The sequence below is a fragment of the Etheostoma spectabile genome, chromosome 21 (assembly GCF_008692095.1).
Source record: "Etheostoma spectabile isolate EspeVRDwgs_2016 chromosome 21, UIUC_Espe_1.0, whole genome shotgun sequence".
Lineage (NCBI taxonomy): Eukaryota > Metazoa > Chordata > Actinopteri > Perciformes > Percidae > Etheostoma > Etheostoma spectabile.
The window spans coordinates 17731039-17752253 of NC_045753.1; the positions used below are offsets into that span (position 1 = coordinate 17731039).

At 40.0% G+C, this 21215-nt stretch overlaps 2 protein-coding genes across 5 annotated transcripts in view; both read left to right on the top strand.

The window, feature by feature from the left end:
- The first annotated feature begins 1376 nt into the window (after window positions 1–1376).
- Window positions 1377–7734, top strand: ghdc (GH3 domain containing). 2 transcript variants are annotated; one of them, XM_032502728.1, is made up of 11 exons: window positions 1377–1461; window positions 1654–1944; window positions 3577–3773; window positions 3858–4052; window positions 4194–4313; window positions 4709–5006; window positions 5150–5339; window positions 5792–5863; window positions 6004–6137; window positions 6260–6348; window positions 6434–7734. In XM_032502728.1, exons 1-11 carry the CDS (start codon window positions 1377–1379, stop codon window positions 6653–6655), a joined length of 1893 nt encoding a protein of 630 aa, XP_032358619.1. In that variant the 3' UTR covers window positions 6656–7734. The 2 variants fall into 2 exon arrangements, with proteins under 2 accessions (XP_032358619.1, XP_032358620.1); XM_032502729.1 differs by lacking the exon at window positions 1377–1461 and having other exon boundaries at window positions 1720–1944; window positions 3581–3773.
- A 2499-nt stretch (window positions 7735–10233) lies between these two features.
- kcnh4b (potassium voltage-gated channel, subfamily H (eag-related), member 4b) overlaps window positions 10234–21215 on the top strand; it is a 35963-nt gene continuing 24981 nt past the window's right edge. For 2 of the 3 annotated variants that reach the window (XM_032502790.1, XM_032502792.1), the window contains exons 1-2: window positions 10234–10974; window positions 19453–19686. In XM_032502790.1, the coding sequence (XP_032358681.1) occupies window positions 10899–10974; window positions 19453–19686 (310 nt within the window). In that variant the 5' untranslated portion in view covers window positions 10234–10898. The remainder of the gene's footprint in view (window positions 10975–19452; window positions 19687–21215) is intronic. The other variant, XM_032502791.1, reaches the window with a different exon arrangement.

Genomic DNA, 21215 nt, shown 5'->3' on the forward strand with positions numbered 1-21215 from the left:
ATATATATATATAAAACTACATACAATGCAATGCAATGAGAAAAGAAAAAATTACATTACAGATAAAACAAAAAATACAAGTAGACAAAAGTGTAGTTGGTCAAAGATTTCAGGAAATAAATACTCTACAGTATCCACACTTGTAATACTTTTCTTGTTATCTAACGTTTTGAGTGACTTAAATAGAGATTTAAATTCCATGAGAAAAAGTATAAAATTAGGACATGAGTTAGAAAATTTCTGCTCATGAATATAGAATTTTGCATACAGAACAACAATAATTGTAATAAGATACTCAAGAGCACCATTCTCTGAATTATCATAGTAGCATATGATATCTTAAAAAAAGGATTAAGGGAGTAGACAAAGTTGGTGGGTTCAAAGAAGTAAGACTCCAAATCTGTCCAAAATCTTTTGGAAATTTCACAATCAAAAAAAAAGTGAGACATTGTTTTGATAGAAACACAGTACTCATATGGTAGAAGCCAAGCCCTTCTCCAGTTTGTGGTCTCAATTTTTGATCTCCACACAAACTTGCCCCTTGGCACAACTGTATTCTTTCCTGAAAAATTCGGCAAATGTGCTTATTGTTACACTTTATGTGTGTTAGTTCAATTTCATCCAAAATATTACAGGTTGTGATATATGATGGTTAAGTAATTTTTTATAAGTAGAATTATACCATTTGGGATTGCATAATATAGCATAGTTAAAGAGTGAAAAACTGTGTATATTCATAAACCTTTCATAGGATAGCATATCACCAGATTCATCAAAAAGAATAAGAAGCGGGAGATAGGGCACCCCTGCAAGACCCCTCTGTTAATTTGAAATCTTTTAGAGGTATTGAGATTAACTAGAACTGAGCTATTAATATCTTTATAGAACATACTGACAATGTCCAAAGCCAAACACTTTAAGGGTCTGTAAAAGAAATTTGTGCTCAATTGTGTCCGTGGCCTTATAAAAGTCTGGAAACAAAATAAGCATCTGCATAATCCAACAAATCTAATATGAGTCTGATATTACAACTAATATGTTGATTTTTCATAAATCCGGTTTGAGTTTCAGCTATAATGGAGTCTAGCCCTTTCTTTAATCTGTTTGAGTAAAATGAAGCCAATATCTTATAATCTATCGTTAAAAGACTAATAGGACGCCAAGTTTCCTCTATATAGCGGACAAAAGTACGTCATCCGGTCTTCAGCCAATCAGCGCGACAGGCTGCGACCCAAACACGGAAGCAGCTCAAACGGCTGCGAAAAGGTGAAAACAAAAGTTCAGGCTCCTCTGTTGTCACATTATTGAAGCTTACGTTATTATTCATGTGGCCAGTTTAAAACCACAGAAACGATAGGTCACATTGTTTGCCGGAGATGGCTTTCTCTTGGTTTCGCCTAGCTGTGCCGCTTTGTTTTGCGATTTTATCGGTTATTGTCGCTATCATTGGACACCATCAGGGTAAGTGGCTTCACTATGATGCAGGTAAGTAAATGTGTGAAATACCGTGAAGGCTCGCTGTATCTTTGTCCCGATGGAACACCAGTGTATAGCTAGTTAACTGTAGATGAAACAGCAAACTGTGTAATGTTGGCTAACAGCGCCCCCGCCTGGCTCGTATGTTTCTTGTATAACACCGGGCTTTGTCCGCAGCCATGCCGCCTCCTCTGCCCGCCGCCCTTGGTGTGTGCACTCTGGCCGGGATGGCTCTCATTTGGAGGGACATTAGCTCGAAAATGAAAGGTGAAAACCGGACGTGGAGCGGTCTACTCAGTCAGTATCTGGCGTTGAAGGGAATGGGCTGGCTGGGCAGGCGACAGAGAAAGAAACTTGAGGCCGATACACTCAACGTGAAGCGGGTCCAAGAGGAAACTCTGCTGAAGCGCCTGCACAAACACGCAAACACATGTTATGGAAAACAGTATGACTTCAACTCAATACAAGGTAAGGTAATAGTTTCCGGGCACAGTCCCCGGTTTTGGTGACCTGTCCCCGGAAATGTCCCCGGTTTTCACTGTGACATTGACCAAACGTAGCCGATAGTCGCACACCCAACACACGCAGGCTCGTGACAGCCAAAGCAAGCGCTGCTCAGAGCTCAGAGATGTTTTATTTTACCAAGCTAAAATCACTGATTATTTACATGGAGTCTGGTGGGGAGACTTTTATGTTTAAAAAAAGAATCTTAATCTTTAACAGAAAGGTCCTCCTCCTTAGATATCCTTTCCATAATGTCAGAAACTTAGAATATTAATCTGAGTCTGTCAGTAGTAAAACGAGCACTTTTATGAACGTAAATACAAGCTGGACAATTATCCTGTTAATTTACATTGTGGCTTGTTTCTCTGCTGCCGACTGCAACGATCTCGTTTAATACTGGGTCAATGTCAAAGGAAAACCCTTCCTCAATAGTTTTTATTGGATCTGATACTCAATGAGCTGTTGCAGAAACAAGCCTGAAGCAACAAAGCAAAAGCTCTCAGATAAATGTAGTTCAGTAAACATTACAACATTCCCCTCTGAGGTATAGTGGAGTACAAGTATGAAGTAGCAGCAGAGGGGATTCTAGGATCAGACCTTTAGGGGGGGGCTCAGCCCCTAATGAGAACAGCTCTAGGTCTAGTGTCCCCGTTTTAGGTTTTACAAAAATAAAAACATGACGTGTTTTGGAGGTATATAAGCATCTGAGCTGAAAATGTCCTCAGATTTTGTCTGAGAAATCTGGTCACCTTATTATAAGGACAACAAACCGAATGTGGTTGTTATATATATCTGACACACTGATGTGTCCTCTGACTGGCTGTGAGGTAATAAAAGAAATTAAATTAGAGTTTGTGAAACCACAGCCCAAACCCGTCAAAAAGTTTTTGACAAGGCACCAAACACAACCTCTGTTTTTTTCTTCACATTATTTATATACATTTAAATGTTACATTTTGCGATTCCCCCATACACTGATCTAAGTCACTTAGTCTCCCATGTATTTTCAAATGATCCCATGGTGAAAAATGTCCCATCAAAATTTGCTGAAGCCGGACTAACTTGTTTTGTTTGCCCAAATGTCCAAAACCCAAACACATTAAATGTACTGTGCTAGAAGACAAAGAAATGCATCAAATTATAACAACCACAAAGCTTTCAGGTTGTTAAAGTTACCAGATTTCCCTGAGACAAAACCAAGGCAATATCTCAGTGTCCTTAATGTAGCTATGGCTATTAATGAAAGTATAACTGCAGAATGGGAAGAGTCATCTCTAAAATACTTTTAATAAAGAAAATGTTAGGATAGCCTGTATAGCATTGTTATGGTATCAGCTGGAAAAACACCTAAAGTTATGTGCAGAAGAGGATGTATTAATGAACTGTAGAAGGGTCATATTCAAAACTGTGTGTTTCCTCTCAGAAAACAAACATAACCAGTGGGAACAGAATGTCTGATGATAAATAATTTCAACTAACCGCATTCCATTGTCCATTGTCATCAGTGAAATGAAGATTTCAAAATAATTAAAGAGAAATGGTTTACAAAGACAGTTTTCTATCATAAACCGAAACCTTAAACCTGTAATTTTCAAGACAGTGATGGCTTCCGGGCGTGTCACCCCATCACCACATACGAGCACTACCGGGAGCTCATCAGTCGCATCGCGGCAGGAGAGGAGAAGGTGATCATTGCTGAGAAGCCGCTCATCTTAGCCATGACCTCTGGGACGTCGGGAGCCAGCGCCATGCTGCTCAGCACCAGAGACACCAACTCTGAGTTCTTCCTGCAGGTGAATCTTGATGATGATGATGATGATGATGATGTGTTGTGCATGTGAAACTGGTTGCGATATTCATGTATGTCTTTCCACCAGGGAGTGACTGTGTGCTTGGATGCCATGGGAGGAGCATTTCCTGCGACCGACAGTCTACAGCGCACCACCAAGTTCTTCTATTCACCTACCTTTCGCCAGTCTGAGGCCGGTATTCCCATCGGACCAAACTCCTCCACACCAGCCTCCTCGCGTCACATGCTCAACCTCTACACCACCCCAGCACCCGCCTTTGAGGTACAAGTCACAAGATAATCAGCATGACTTTTAAGTCTTTATCTTCTAATGAGTGATTATTTTTTTATCTTTTTCATGTAGAATTTCTTTCTGTTTGAAATGTTTGTAAGGAATTGTTCTGTCCTCTGTCCCCTCTTTTAGGTTCCCAGTGAGAAAGACACCCTCTACCTGCATCTCCTGTTTGCTCTCAAAGATCCCAGCGTGGGAACACTGGAGTCCAACTTTGCTTCCACAGTCTTCTATGCTTTCAGCGCTTTACAAGTAAAGCATAGCTCATGTCATGATTTATTATACAGATGTTACAGTACATATTATGTTAAAACACCTTCTGTGTTACTGTTACTCTTTTTTTGCAGAAATGCCATTCTCCACTTCATGTAAAGCTAGAAAAATGTTACTGAAAAAAAAAAAGAATCTAGAGACAACATTCTCATTCAGCAGTCACTCCTTTTTTGATTTAGTGGAAAAGTCCCTGGGTGCTGTTTCCTTCATGCTTTCCGGGTTTGAGTCCCACCAGGACATTTTCTACTTAAGTAAGATGAAATCTTGAGTCAGGTGTGAGGCGCCCACTGGCCGAAAGAAAAGCTCAGGTAATTTGTTTGATGGAGAAACGATTAGAAAAGTAATTTCCATCCCATCTCCTCTCCGTCTCATAGGATCGCTGGCAGGAGCTTGTTGAGGACATTGAACGAGGGAAGGTCAGCAGTGCTTTGGCCCTGGAGCCCAAAGTGAGGCGCAGGCTCGAGGCTCTGATGAAGCCAGACCCAGAGAGAGCCGCTCAGCTCCGGGCCCACTTCCAAGACGGCTTCCGTGGGATCGCCAGGCGGCTGTGGCCTCACCTCCACCTAGTGCTGGCAGTGGACTCGGGCTCCAATCAGATCTATGGGGAAATGCTGAGGGAGAACTACTGCCAGGGAGTGCCTTTCTATTCGCCTTTCTACGCTGCTACTGAAGGTGGGAACCTGATCCCAGACACCACTGTGAAAACGCCCGCTCTAAAAGTTCTGGTGTGGCCAAATGTCATGTTAAGTTTCCAAGTAAGAAACTCATCTATGGTTAGTAGTATTAGCTCTAATTGTATGTATGGGCCTCTGCAGGTCTAATAGGGGTGAACCTGTGGCCCCAGGAGCCAAACAGACACTACATGCTGTGTCCTCGTTCAATGTTCTGTGAGTTCCTGCCAGAGAGCAGCCTGGAGGAGGAGACGCCTCGCACTCTGCTGATGGAGGAGGTGAAGAAGGGACACAACTATGAGCTCGTCATCACAAACGCCTCTGGACTGTTCAGGTCTGATTAAATTTACAACCATAAAGGATCTAATGATGAATGAAGTCATTAGGACAGTGAGTGCTCTTGCAGGATTTGGTGTTAGAATGTCTACAATGTTATTTTTCTTTTTAGGCAGTAAATACCTACAATTTGGACCAATTTTAGGTACATTTTTGGGGGTTCAATAAACTTCCCATTTGTCAAATTTATAGGCTTCAAAAAGTGAGAAATTATGTTTCGGATTTGCTTTGTGTTATTGTTTGTGTTTTGGTTTCACTCATAGAATGAGTGGCTGATGCTTTATGATATCAAGCTTTGTGCCAAGGCTCCATAAGACAGTTTTAATGCAATTAAAATTTAAAAATGCTCAGAAGATCTGGAATCTGCACAAGGCAATCGCAAGTATTTTTGCAAACATTAGTTGCATTGGACAATTGCATAACTGACGCTGTGTTTTTGCTTTGTTACAGATATCGCATTGGTGACATTGTGAAAGTAGTTGGATTCCACAACCAGTGTCCCATAGTTGAGTTTCAGTACAGGTACATTTGTTCCCATCCACATTTATTTATCACCATAACATCTCGTGCTGCATGTATTTTCTGCCTGTTTTATCATATTCTCATGCAGACATAGCACATAGCTAAACATTTTCTCCTCGCTTCCCTCCGTCTTCTCTCAGACGGGGTCAAATGTTGAGTGTTCGAGGGGAGAAAGTGTCTGAGGCATTGTTCCTTAACGCTTTGAAGAAAGCTGTTGCTCAGTGGCCGGGAGCTCAGCTGCTCGACTACTGCTGCGCTGAGAGCGGCATCATGGGTAATAAGATATGTTTATACCCCTCAGACACAGCCAGATTTGGGAGCTGACATCTGTGAATCCTTCTGAGTGGTTAGTCAGGTTTGCATTATAATGATTCTGACTTGACTGTGTTGATGTAGGAGATTCAATAGGCGGCTCAGACCCTCATTACCAGGTCTTTATCGAGCTGAAAGGTGTGAGAAACCTCACAGAGAAACAGCGATACAAGGTGAGACACTCAGCAAACGGCATGTTTTTCTTTATCATGAAATAGATTTTTATTCTGTTTGCTGTCTTCTCTCCTTTCCTTTCAGTTGGACATCTGTCTCCAGGAAGACTCGGCGGTCTACAAGTCTTTCCGTATCAAAGGCAGCATCGGACCAATGAGGGTGCAGCTGGTGGCGGAGGGTGCGTTCAAAGAACTTCGCAATCACATGATGGCCTTCTCGAGCACCTCACCCAACACCTTCAAAATGCAACGAGTGCTGCGTAGGAAAGAGTTTGCTGACTTCCTCTTGGGAAAGACCATCTCCTGAAACTTCCTGTTGTTGTGGAGAACAACACAAAGCTTGTGGACTCTGACTGTGGTGAGCGCTGACTGAATGAAATCTTTTTTTTTAAATAATTAATGTGGTGATTAATTGTGCCTTTGGGAACTCCTAAACACAAAACATTTTTTTTTTTTACTTTTGACAATTAAAAATGATAATCTGACGGTTTTTATTTTCTCATTTAAACATTAAACATATTTATAATTGCATTAAAGTGAACTACAACTAAACTGTTATTGTAGTATTGTTTAATTCCATAAAAACACAATTTAAATGTTCTCTTTATCTTATTATTGTGTTGCCTTAATATTACTGGTCTGATAATCTTGAGGGAAAAGTGTTTTAATATACATTTAATGGAGAAATGTTTTTTAGGGAAGCTGAAAAAACCCCAAAATAACTAGAAACTTCTCCTCAATAACAGTACTGATGCTTGTACGTTTGCATTGAAACACATTTTTAACAATATGATCCTTTCTATTGATACCATCTGGTGTTATTGAAGGTTGCGGCACAACCACATCCACATTGTCTCATAAGTGCAGGGACCTGTGAAGATTAAAGCTTCATTTGGCAAGAGTTATATATAAAAAAGAAATTCCTCTTGTATGACAGAGTGGGGCTGAAATGTAACAGACAAGCATACCAAAGTCCTTTTCTGATGAACTGTACGTTTGTTCTATTTGTACAAGTAAAAGTCTTTGTGGGTTGTGATCTGTAAGTGACAAATCAGATGATCAGATTTAATGGTAAGATTAATGATAAACTGGACCTAATGATTCCCATGACAGCAGACAGCACAAGGTTAGCTTGCGGTGTCTTCCTTGAATTATTTGGCTTTCTTCAGTCAGACAACACCTACCAGCGCCAGGACTTTATTGCCACCACTAGGGGGGGTGTAGTCATAGGTAAGCCTTGTACTGTGGTATGAAATGTTTGATTCTACAAAAGCCAAAAAACACATGGCATTCTGCTTTTGTGATTTATTTGTATTGTATCTGTGGTTCCAGAGTACAACATAAAGGCCACATGGTAGGTAAATAAAGCACAGTTCTAGTTTTTTTTAATTTTTTTTTAATTTTTTTTTTTTTTATCCATGCTTTCGCCATATTTTTGTGTATTCATGACAGATTTTCATCTTTTTCTGGCTGGTGTTTAGTGAAATCTTGTGTCTGTGTGTGTATCCTCACGTGCCTTGAGGATTTACACACACCAAAACACAGAACTTCGGAGCACATCTGCTCAGTCCCAAGTTAATTCAATGCAAACCATCGAGATTTGACAATGACGGGCCGGATTTCTCAATGGGTTTGCTGAGGAGATGAGAATGTATTTAATTGAGAGAAGGGATGTTGCATGTTGAGTAAATTAAGCTGTCTTATCTATTTTACAATTTAAGTCAGGAGTATGGCTGTTGATTGTCATTCAGGTTTAACATTGTAAATAAGAGTATTTTTAGCAAAGATGTCATTTGTTCATTTTTAATAAAGTCAAAATCCCTCACGCTTCACCTTCAAAAACAAAATCTGGGTAAGTGTCCACAAAGCGAAGAACTATGGGAAACGTAGTTGGAACAATACTTCACATTGCCGTCTGTGCGTCACTCTGTCGTATTAGACTAGTAGATAGTGAGCATGTTTAATGGATTAGCCTCTTTATTAATGACGAGATAGATGAACTACAAGAAGAAAGGGCAATGAGAAGCCATTAAAAATAGATAGTGATGAGCTGCCAGGGCTTTAATAGGATCCGAGAGGGGGGATAATAGTTTCTTACCGTATAAGAGCCAGTCTTTGACTTTCACTTGTTGTTTTTTTTTCCTTTTCTTTCCAAAAAGCAGCTTACCTGTGCTCCCAACTGGATGGCTTAATTAATTTTTATTCACATTTCCTCTTGAATATTTTCTGACTTACAATACTATATCAATAATCTCAATAAGCTCAGAAAATTTTCTTCTCCCCCTCCGAGACAGAATTTATTAGAATTGACACATGCCATGTTCTTGCTGCATTTTAAAAACCAATAATTAGATGCACACCGTATTAAACAATGGCCATTATCATTCACCGCTCCCTTGGCCATCTCAGAGATTTGCTATTGCTGCCAGGGCTATCAAATATAGATCAAAACCAAATTTATTTTCACCCCTAAATATTACAAACTTCATTTCTGGCTTGTGGAAACTCCCACACAGCTGCTGAATCTGCTCAACTTTTCTCAGATTACCGACGCCCCCTCAAGACACTTATATTTCTATTTCTTCTCTTCCATCTTTGTTTACTCGACTCCCAGTTTTCTTAAAGCTACACTTGATGCATGGTCTATGAGATATAATGTGAAGATTTTGTTTTTCTTTTTGTTTAACAGGCATAGAAAGACTCATAATATCAAAAATTCTAACCCATGATGTTATAGGTAGGTTACTTTATATCTTCCTACAACCCCACTAAAACAAACACTAAAAAAAAGTACCATTGTTGGATCCATCCTAGAGCTCCACATAAATCAGTTACAAAAATAAATGACTCCACGTCATAATTCTGTAAAACTGAGACCCTCCTACTAAAAACCTATTGTCCACTTTAAAATTTACAAAATCAACTTAACCTTCTGCCTACTTGCAGACTTTTTGAAATGGAAAAATTATGTTGATTCATTGCATCTAAACTTGTGCTAGCCTCTGTCAATCAACATATGGCCCATACTTACTGATTCAAAGAAAAGGACATGGCGTCTCCTCAAAAAATCACCCTCTAATTATCAGGTTTCTCTTACAATAGTTAATATTTAATGATGGATACATTAATTAAATTAATAGTAGGATCATATTTCCCCTGATTACTGTACAATTTAATGAGATTACTGTTGACAGAACTCATTAAAAATGGACACGATATGATAAACCATTGCTCCTATTACTTCACTATGTCGAGTTATTTCCCTTGTTGGCTAAGCTCTGTTGTTTGCTTGGGTCAAAGTGACTTAAACAACTTCCCTTTGGTGTGTTAAGCATCAAGTCATCATGAAAAACATCTCCAGGCTTATTCTTTTAATCCGCTCTTAGCTTCTTTTATCCCAGAGCCTTAATTCTCTCATGAGGATACTGTAGGGGCTGGGAGGGCGACAGTGACCAGCTCCATCCAGAGGAGACACATGTCAAACTACAACACTCTAGGAATGATATTTATAGGGCAACAGTCCTTAAAGCTTTTGCCGCTCCTTAACTTTGCAAATAAATATGTATGGAAAAATGAATCCCCCCCCACACACACACACACACACATACACACATTTATAAATGTCCCTTTAGCCAGACTCCCATTACAAAACTGCACAATAGCACACAGTCAAACTGAATACAATAGCCTGCATTTAACAACATGCAGGTGATCCATCTTTCCTTGATTTGCAGACATGCACACAAAAGCCATGTGCTGATAGTAGCATGGGGTGTAATGGTGCTGTCAGCTTCTCCAAAAGCATTCCCCTCCCTCCCTCAATCCACCTCCTCTCTGTCTCACATACACTCTCTCTCTCACTCTCTCTACCCCCATCACTGATGAAAACAGAACCCCAAAGAGGATACTAGCATCTCATTGGCTGGAATAACACAGGAGTGGAAGGGAGCTGGAGCGAGAGACAAAGAGAGAGAGGAGGCACAAGAAGATGCAACTAGTCTGCCACAGCATCCAGACAGAGTACTGAGCTGAGCGATACAAGAGCTGCATACACATGCACTCATATCATTTTTATCTTGCAGATTCTTGGTCCACCTGTAAATGGGAAGCAAGACTTAAAAGATAACTTGCCCCACGTTGCTGCAGGAATTAGCTCTCCGGTGAAAGGTGCAGTCAAGCATCAGCTGGGGTGAGTGATCAGAAGCTCTTTGGATCTTAGCTTCACCTGGACTTGATCTCTCCTTGCTGACCAAGCAGCTGCTGGTGATTGTTACTCTTAATTTCTACTTATCTAGGCTACACACACCTGAACCTCTGAATTGTTGGAGTGAGCTATTTTAGTCTTCCAGGATTCCTCTATTGTCTGTGGGAGAGGCGTTGCTTGGAGAAGGGTGGCTGCTTTTACTGTAAATGTGTGTGCCCGCAACCGGCGCTGGACTGTCACCACTAAAGTCTCCTGCACCTGCTGAGAGCCCCTGGAAGCCACCTGCCGTGCCTCTGGGATGGTGTGACGTCCAGCCAGCTGTTGGCCGTCCCACGTCTGGGTCAAGATGCCAGTGATGAAGGGCCTCCTGGCCCCTCAGAACACCTTTCTGGACACCATCGCTACACGCTTCGATGGCACCCGTGAGTACAATGGAAACCCTCTGGGGCTAAGTTGTTTTGGTACTTGTAGTTTTTAAGAAGACACACTGTTCTTTCAGTGTGATTCACAATTGGAGTGGCCTAGAAGTTTAAGTTGCTAACTGTAACGACCTTAGTTCAAGTCCAGCTGAACGTTTGTTGTCTACCCACATTTACTGTCAGCGCTTCACTGTATCCTTTTTAATCAAAGCAAAACAAATGTGTAAATAAAAAAAAATAAGTTATGACAAAATAATCAAAGCTCTTTGGGCACATCAGCCTGTGGTGCTCTGTATATGAAGACCAAACACGACCACACTGCCTGGCTAAAGCAACACCTGTGGGCGGTTGCAGTGGGATGTAGAGTAAAGTTTGTTTTCACTGGGCGCCCGGGTAGATCACCTGGTAGAGCAGGCGCCCAATATATAGATGTTTACTTCTTGACGCAGCAGCCACAGAGTTGAGTCAGCCCTGCGACCCTTTGCTGCTTGTCACTCTCTCCCCCCCCCTTCATGCCTTCAACAGTCCTAAATAAATAAAAGCCTAAAATGCCCCAAAAACAATCTTTAAAAATAAAAACTTAAAAGTTTGTTTCCACTTTTTTGGTCAGACACAAGCAGAAAATTGACCTTCAGTAATCGTGTTGTCGTTTCACATTTGTTTTGCACAGTTGACTCAAAACTAGCCCATGCAGCCATTAGGCAGCACTGCCAATTCTCCTTGACTTGTGTCTGTTGTTTTTTACCTTGTGCCACCTCAGGGGAGGCTGTTGCTCATTGTAAACAAATACCGTGGGGATGCCTGTGTTTTGTTCACATGTCGATTCAGCATGCCTTCTTTCTGCAAGTGGTAGCTGCCCGAACAAACGGCTCATTCTCCGAGCTGGGTCTCACGCGACTTGGGGACATAAACACAGTGAAATGGGTGACATTACTGTGTAATGGATGTGTTGGATATGCAATTATAGCTTTGACTAGTGAGTCAGGCATTCTAATGAGGTGTTAGACAATCTCTCAAGAGCTTAAAACACACATAGCTAATCAGGCACCCTGGCAGTAGTTTACAACACAAATGAAGAGGCTTGTGAAATGAGAAGATACACACATTAAATCTAGACATAGATGACATATTTCAGCTGAAGGATCAGAGGTTGTGTCCCGATGCCAACTCCACAGGGCTGCTCCCTGGTTGAACCTCATCTCTGACCTAACTTAAATCTGGAAGAAAACACTTCCTTTGGGCTTAAAGTCTTTTTCCAGTGTGTAACATTAACAAACAACAGAACCTATTCACTCCTAGAATAAATAATAATATAATCTCATCAATGTCTTTAAACACACAAGAAAAAACCTTACTGATCTGCCATTTTCTCTTCTGTTGCTTAGTTTGTTCCTTATTGATAGTAATGTCTAGGAACGTGTAGAGTGCTTAAGTATCACAGGACTCTTCCTCTCTCACGTGTTGTGGTATTTCAGCCCACAACATAAACAGTCCTGCCGCACTATTGTAGCTCTGGACAAGACCACTGAGCCCAGCCCAGCACTTTACCACGGCAAATTAACACTCCTACAAACTATTTCATATTTTAATAACATTCATGGCAACCACTTTTTATATCTGCTGTAGGGTTAGGGTCCAGTGTAGCAGACTGTTTTATTCTTTTTCATGGATTCTTGTGGATAAATAACCCCAAAAATGGCCGAGATGGAAATGTGTTGGTAGCAGCAGGATACACCTTCTTGCATCTACTGGACATGCCAGTTTTTGCCACTTCCAAGCCATTCTATCGGTAGGGCTGTGGCTCCTAGAGGAGTGGCAGAGTGCCCAAGGCTCAAAATAGATCCATCCTGTTGCCGGGGCGACAAGGTCCCGCGACTTGACATGGATGATGCTTGAACACATTGGCCACATTGGTCTTTGAGTAAAAGAGAGAAAACACTTGAACTCCAATCAAGGGCCTTCAGCTGGTCTCTTGTTTCGGAAAGGCACATCTTAAAACAAGTGGCATTATGGGTCGTGCAGCTGCGGTCGCTTTTCAGTGTCAACTCAAGCTGCCCTCAACTGGCTGCGGCTAAAGGTGGTTTTCCACTTTGGCTACATACACAGTGCTAAACATTTCTAAGATATAGTATTCTTAGTAAGTTCTTCTTGTTACTTTGCTTAGATGTTTGAGCTGCACTGTGCAGAATGATGTATTTGTCTGTGTTCACATTTATCTGTTGAAGGAGGGACGTTTCTCTATGAGGTTCAGGCCTGCAAGCATAATTTGTGACATTACAACTAGATTGGAAGCCAATCATGGTCCAGAAAGTAACTAACACAAACCTAATTTACCTTTTTGTTTGGAAAAACAATATCAGAATTTCTATGTCTTTTAACATGTCTGGAGGATATCTCAAAATACTTTCTTAAATTTTACATAATTCAATATAGGATTGGATTAAAGTTAACTACACTATATCACATATATGTATACTGACATCATTTAACTAAAAGAAAATAAGCTTTTCTCATACTAAGTCTCCTAACACAACCAAACAAAATGTACGGATGCATAAATACATTTACAGATGCAGCCTTAAAATATGTAAAACATGAGGCATGCCACATCAGATTACATACTTTTTTATAATTATTTTTTTAAATCAGCAAAACTGAAAGCAGCACTGCTGACTGAGCAGCCAGTTTATCTAATTTGTCATAACCATTACCCTTGCCTAGTCTATTTACAATAAGTACAGTTTATATCAGACAATTATTTGTGTAAACATTGTTATCCTGTTGCAATTATTTTGCAGCATGTCCATATAATTACTCAGATTTTTACCTTGTACATAACAAGACCACCCTCTGTCTTTATGCAAAGCATTACAACTCTCTGGGACAAATAATAGAGCATTTTGGTTTAAAAGCCTTTCCAGCCATCATCTATTGTGCAGCAATCTATATAGTCCATATTGTTCATGCCATCAGGGGCTCTGAGTGAAAGTTGTTCATGTTCACAATTATTGATTGGACCATGCTCAACCTTAGGAATAACAATTATGAAACTGAAAGCAAAGTTGATTTTAATGGAACAGATCATAGACTGAGAAAATGACTGATGTATAGCATATATAGACTCTTCCACCCTATGAGCCAAATGTCAGAATAGGTTAAGTCACAAACCTTTGGCACTGCACGGCACAGTACTTAGTTCAAAGCAACATTAGCCTTCCTGTTACCCAGGGATCTGTTGTGCATGTGTGTGTGTGTGTTTGAGTGCCTGGACCCAGGGCTTTGTGTTTGTAATATGTTGATTCTATATGATGTGTCCGTATGTTTGTGATTGTATATTGTTCCCTGTAGGAAAATTATCTGATGTCAAAAGTCAGGGTCACGTTTCAGGGCAGCACCTCTGCCTTCAGCAGGGCAGATGTTTGTTGTCACACAGGCGAAAACCTTGATCTTCCAGTTTCCTACTTGCACAACCACTGTGTTGTGCCTGTCGTTTATGTGTGTGTTACAGCTTACACGCCTGTCCTTTACACCAATCCCCACCTCCCTCCAGCTCCTTTACACAACCTCCCTGGCGGCATTTTCACATTGACAGCAGCTCTCGCCCTGTGGGGCAGCATAACCACAGGGCAGGTGCAGGCAGAGATAAGAGCCGGGTTTATTTCCCTCCTAAACACTTTTCTGTTAAAAGGCGACAGTAACACCAAAGAAGAGACGGGGAGGACTGTTGGATTGAACCTTATGGAGCTCATTGTTGTACTGCTGATGAACAGGTCTTAAGAGGCAGCTGGAAAGGCCAGAACACTGCAGACAGAAGCCAGTGGATAGGTGAAGCTACTTTGCTGCTTCTTTTGAAGCTCCTTGTATTTATAGTTTTAAAGGATAGAGAGATTATTGAGTATTTGCAGGACTGGTTGTTTGGTAACTACTGAATTGAATTTTTTAGTAAAACACTGAAATCCATATCTTCTCCTGATGTGCTAGCACCTCATGTGAGAGCTCCGCCTCTATCAGTTTGTGACTGTAGGTGTGAGTGGGTGTGAGGCTTTGCACCATTCTCAGAATAAAGTCACCACATAAAAGCAGTCCTTTTGGCTTTTTTAGGATTCAGAGAGAACAGATTCTTTTGTCAAAAAGCTCAAAGTAATCATAATTTGGTCCTGATACTGTTGAAAAATTGTCTTTTTCAAAATGTACATCAAGTGATTGATGATTTCCTCATGGCTCTGTACCAGGCCAGTGACCTTTCCCTCTGCAAATCCACCTTTCCTTGCACTCTCATTCCTCTTTATTTTCTTTTCTTTTTTTGGGCATCTTCAGCCTCCATTTATATAGGACAGCTGAAGACATGCAGCAAAGGGCCGCAGGGCGGAGTCGAAACTGCGGCCGCTGCGTAAAGGAACAAACCTCCACACATGGGTGCCCGCTCCAACAGGCAAGCTACCCACTCTCTCCCATCTGCTCCAATAAGTAATTACATGACGCTGGGTGGTAATTAGTTGGTGGGACAGTGGTCACATCTCATGCGTTTCATCTGTCTTTTATACACTAAGGAACATGGACACAATGCAGGCAGCTTGCTGTCAGCAGTAGCATGTAGTGTCATCATGTCAGATTACAGTTGTAGCGAGTCAGCACAGATGTGTAATTAAGGAAGCTGGCGCAGCAGAGCGGCCACTCAAAGCAATATCCCTGAGAGGATTACGGCCTAAGAATTGAGGCATTGTCAAAATCACACACACACACACACACACACACACACACACACACACACACACACACAAAAAGAAACTCAGTTCATGTGGGCGCTGGATTGCTTGCTTATAAAGTTACCAGAGAAGAAATAAGTGTGCATTTGTATAAGCTAAAGTCAAAGCAAAGAGTGGGCCTTTTTTTCTTTCAAAGACCCCTGTCAAGTTAAGACTTCCAGGATATAAAAATGATCCACTCAGCACCAGAAATTTCGTCAATTTCTTAAAGCAACAGTTCTACATTCTGACGTGACGTGATTTGCCAAACTGTTTCTTGGCTGTAAAATGTGACTTCCTGGGTTCTAAGATTGTTATCAGCACATAACGCTCCATAAAACGGCAACTGTTCGCTATGTACAGATAATCTAACAAGATATAACATGTTATTTAGTGAGCTTTAGTGGTACTGGTAGGTATATTACCTTTACCAGGCTAGCTGCTGGCTTGAGCTTACCATGCAAACATGAGAGAGGTATCAATCTTCTTGTCTAACTCCTGGCAAGTAAGTGAATAAATGTTGAACTACTCTAACTAAAAACTGACCCCACTTGATTTAAATAATTTGAACAAAACCTTGTTTCCCCAACTTGAATGAAAAGACTCTGATGAATAATGCAGATAACCTCAATGACTACTCCTCACTGTAAAGCAGCAGAGTTTTCATTCTTCCAAACTCAGCATAAAAGTCTTTTTCCCATTGTGGCTTGCTGGTTTTAGTCCATCCTTACAAATTGATTTACGACTACACCTGCTCTTGACCTATTTGAAGGACCGATTTAGGGATGCTGAGTGGAGATGTACCTATTCTTATAAACATTACATAAACCAGAGATGAATGAGTTGCTCTCTGACACTTGCTGGCTCACCGTGCTGGGGTGGTAGAAATATATGTGTATATATATATATATAACATGAAAAGGAGGGCATGCTTTTCAGCCATTGTTTCTAGCGCAATTGTGAAATGTGAAGTAGCAGAGATCCAGAGCAAAATGGGGCTGTATTTGCATAAAAGCTTATACATGATATGAAGCATCTTATCAGTCTCTCTACATGACACAGAGAAAGATCTGCAGCAGGCATATAGAACAGAAATACCTCAGTTCACCATGTTTAAATCTAGGGGAACAGCATCAATAGCAAGGTATAGCATAGGCATAAAACCTCCTGCCTGTTGATGGATCCGACTAATGCCTGTCTTGTTCTATAATTCCACAGTGACAGTTTAGTTGCCGCTCACTGCACCCACCCAAGAAAGGCTGTCACCGCTCAAAAACAACATCCCCTATGGACTACTTTCTACTCAGTCTGGCCAATTAAAGTGCTAGATTGTGGAAAGTGCCGTAGCAGCTGCTTAGTACTCCTCAGTTATAGGTATGCTCTATGTCAGGAGAATTCAGACTGTATGTGTGCCGCCTCTCTGCTTGGCATTCAGAAAATCAGGAGTCCTGATGTTTTTAGTTAAGCAGAATAATGAAGACAACTGCTGTGGAGCAACGTTTGATGCCTCAATGCAGACTTTTCCAACAAATTAGCAAAAAAATATACATTAATATTTCCTTAGTTACACCTAATCAGTAGATATGCAAGTGTGTGGGGGGTTTAATCCACCTTTTACGCAGTGATTCCCAACCATGGGTATATATACTCCATTTGGTACTAATGCAGTAAATAGAGTGTACTTGGAATTTGAAGAATGATTAAAAAATATAGTACATGTACACATATGTTTATAAATAAGTTTGATTATCTTTATTACATGTATTGTCACAATAACAAGTAACCCTGCAGCCACAATAGGTCAACTGCACTGTTTCTGAGAAGAAAAGTTCAATCTGTTAGCTAAAAGTGATGGATAGATATCTGAAATTTCCAGTTTGTATGAATACAAACTTTACCAAAGTGACTTAAATAAATAAATGAATAAATAAATGGCATGCTGCTGGCTGGTAATTAGCTGGCTTAAGGTTTTTGTGTCTGCTCCATTCATCAAATACTGCAAAATTAATTAAGTGGAAATCCCTTAATTATTTGTATCTTGTTTATAGCACCACTGAGTACGCTACTGTGTATTCGGTTTTGAAATGTGTTGTATTTAAAAGCTCCGTCCACTGGTAGCTCTGGTATCTAGTCTAACAAAGAAATTCCACACTGCAGCAAAAACGTGCTTTAGCTTATTAAGTTATTTGGTTTATGTGTCCTGCAACCAGAAAGTGTGACATCAAACTAGACTTATCATAGGGATTATTTTACGCATAGGTAGGCAGAACTAATGTACTGCAGCCTGATGTTACTGAGATGAGATCCTAGAACAGAGCAAGAAAACGACACAGGGAACAGGCCTGCTGCTGCTACTAGGGAACTGTCCGTGGTGCTGAAAGCATGGCAGGAAATGAAGAGGCAAAGATGTGTTGGTGCTGAATGAACAGCACAAGTGGGATGCAATATCCACATCATATAATCCACATGATATAAACACCTGACTTTATATTCCACCACATTGGTTTGACATTTAGATGTGTGGATCTGGTTGCTGTTTGTTAGGTCATGGAGGCACATTGCATTTTTCCATCTAATATTACTACCTTGAGATGATTATGCAATGAACAGATGAAGAAGCATAACAGCAGAACAGTATTCCATTGTTTAATTTGATTTGGGAATTAGGTCCAATCCATCACAGGACCCAAATACATATTTGATATCAAGCCACTTTCATAAGATGTATAATGACATGGTCATTCAGCTTGAAATAATTGTTTTTTGTTGTTACATAAAGGTAATTTATGGAAGCAATAGAACATTCTGAAGGAAAAGTATTGAAAGTTGAGTTTAATGGATTGCACATAATGTACTTTAATGTTGTAATCTATGTATTATTATTTGTTTACATGGATCCAAATAATTCAAACCATTTATTTTACAAACAATCAATTCAATTTATGACAGTTGGAGTAATGAACAAGAAAATAAAATACACCCATTTGTCCAGACTAAGAGCTGTAAAAGATTTGACTGTTCTCAAAAGAAAGTGTTAGAATATTACGTTTAGTGTTGGTTGTGTTTTGCGCTTGTAGTTATTCTACAATATTATCATCCAAATACATGAAGAATTAAAACAAAATGCATTTGAAAACATCATAAAGTCACTTATTCACCTTCTTATGTGAAGGGTGAAGGGATGTATAGTTCAGCCATTCTTAAATTCCCTCTCCTTTTACAATATATAAACTGTATTCACATTTCTATTTCTATACCTCTGTTTTTTTGTGCTTTCATCTTTCCTCATGTATGCATTTTTTTTTTAATGCAGTCTGTCCTTTCCCTTTAAGTTAGCTAATCACTAACCTTTGTGCTCTTTTTAAACTTCAGTCAGCTGTTTCTATATATTGCAGCCCAGGATGCCATTTCCTTCAACCATCCACATCAGTAGTCCTGAAATCACATGATGACGGCTCTTGGGAAATTAATTTAGCTAACACCATGCTTGCTTTGAACTTGTAAACTAGTGTTGAACTACAGTAAGTAGACCTGTAAGGCTTTGACCTATGTTCAAAGAGCTAAACCAATTTTGTGTCTGCTGCAAAGACCACATTTCCACCAAACTTCGGAATGACACATGACGATGTCCCTTGTTTTTTACAGATCTGAAAAGACATTCAGTTACATACAGTTTTTTTTTCATGCCTCCATGTTGTTTCACTTCTTCTAACACCATTTCATGTCCTTCTCACAGACAGTAATTTCTTGTTGGGAAACGCCCAAGGCCACCGGGGCTACCCCATCGTCTACTGCTCTGACGGCTTCTGCGAACTCACGGGCTTCACAAGAAGTGAGGTGATGCAAAAGAACTGCAGCTGCCGCTTCTTGTACGGGGCCGACACCAGCGAGCATGTGGCCCAGCAGATGGAGAAGGCTCTGGAGAGCAGAGAGGAGTACCAGGCCGAGGTCCACTTCTTCAAGAAGAATGGTGGGTGCATGGAAAAGAGGGCAAGGAGGAGAGAGCCTATGAATGTGTCTAGATAACCTTCATTTAGAGTATCTGGCAATTAGCATTTATTTTATCTTGTGTTCAGTTGATAAAACTCTTCTATAAGAATGTCTTTTCAATAAATTGTGAGATTATTTTTATTTTTTAGATAAGAGCTGAACATTTTGGTTGAATTTTGAATCTGCCCACTAATCCTGAACTTGAAATACAACCGGTCAGCAGTGCAATATCTTTTGCCGAGTTAGTGCTCATTATTAGTAATACAAAATCATTAGATCGAGGGAAAGTCTGTAGTCAGTTTATCTTAGTTATCCATTCAACATGAGTGCAAAGGGTGCCAGAAGGAGTGAACTTGTGTGCCGGAATAACAGTCGGTCTCAAATACATATTTCCAATCATACTTTCTTAATGTAGAAAATCCTGAACAGTGTACTGTACATGCTATCTGTGTGTTCATTACTGTAGCTCAAATCCATTCCTTCGAGCTCATCTTTCTGACAAAGTATTGGGCTCAAAATAAGATGTGATGCATGAAAGGAGAACACTGTTAAAGCCTCTTTGATGGGCACACAGGATTATGTTCCCAAACCTCCAGCCTCAAAGTGTGTGAACCGCTAACTAAGCTGATGGATTAACAAATCTGCTCTGTAGTTGAAAAGAAAACTATTTCTTGTCGTCTTCTTAGTTTTTTCCCCTGTTAAGCACAGTCAGTAAAAAAGTAAGATAATGCAGTCTCACACACATGAGCGATAGAAAAGGAAAAGAGAACAAAAACTGTAAATAGAAAGTAAAGCAATTCAATTTAAAAGCTATAAAATGGCAGATATTCATTATAGTATTAGCGGGCTTTTAATGATAAAGTCGGACACTAAAGACATTCAGTAGACACACACACACACCCACACACACATGTCTGACAGAAAAGATTGAAAAATGCCCGTCACAATCGCCCAGAGCCCAAAGTGACATTTTCACAATGCTTGTTTTGTCCAAACAATAGTTGATTGTGGAGTAGATTTAGAATAGTAGATTGGTACATAAAAAAATATAAAAAAATAAAGAAACATTGCAATAATTAAAAAGAAAAGCATCAAATACATTTGTGAAGCTGGAACCATGAAATGACTTAGACAATTATCAAAATATTTCCAATCAATTTTCTGTCAATTAGCTAATTATTTCAGCTGTTCCTATACAGGTACATACTGTTGGGTAGTTTAATTTATAACAAAGCCTCATATTTTTCAAGCTCTTTGTAAGTTTTGTATGCAAAAATCTTGATTTGCAAAGTAACCTCAAATTTGTAAGTAAAGTCCCTAGTGAGTACTTAGTTACATTCCACCATTAGCTGTTTGCAAACACAAAATACACACAAATAGCTTATCTCATGTTGAATATTAACACTCACAGCCTTGTGCTAAAACACCACCCTCTACACTGTTTTTTTCCAATGCCTAACACACACACACACACACACACACACACACACACACACACACACACACACA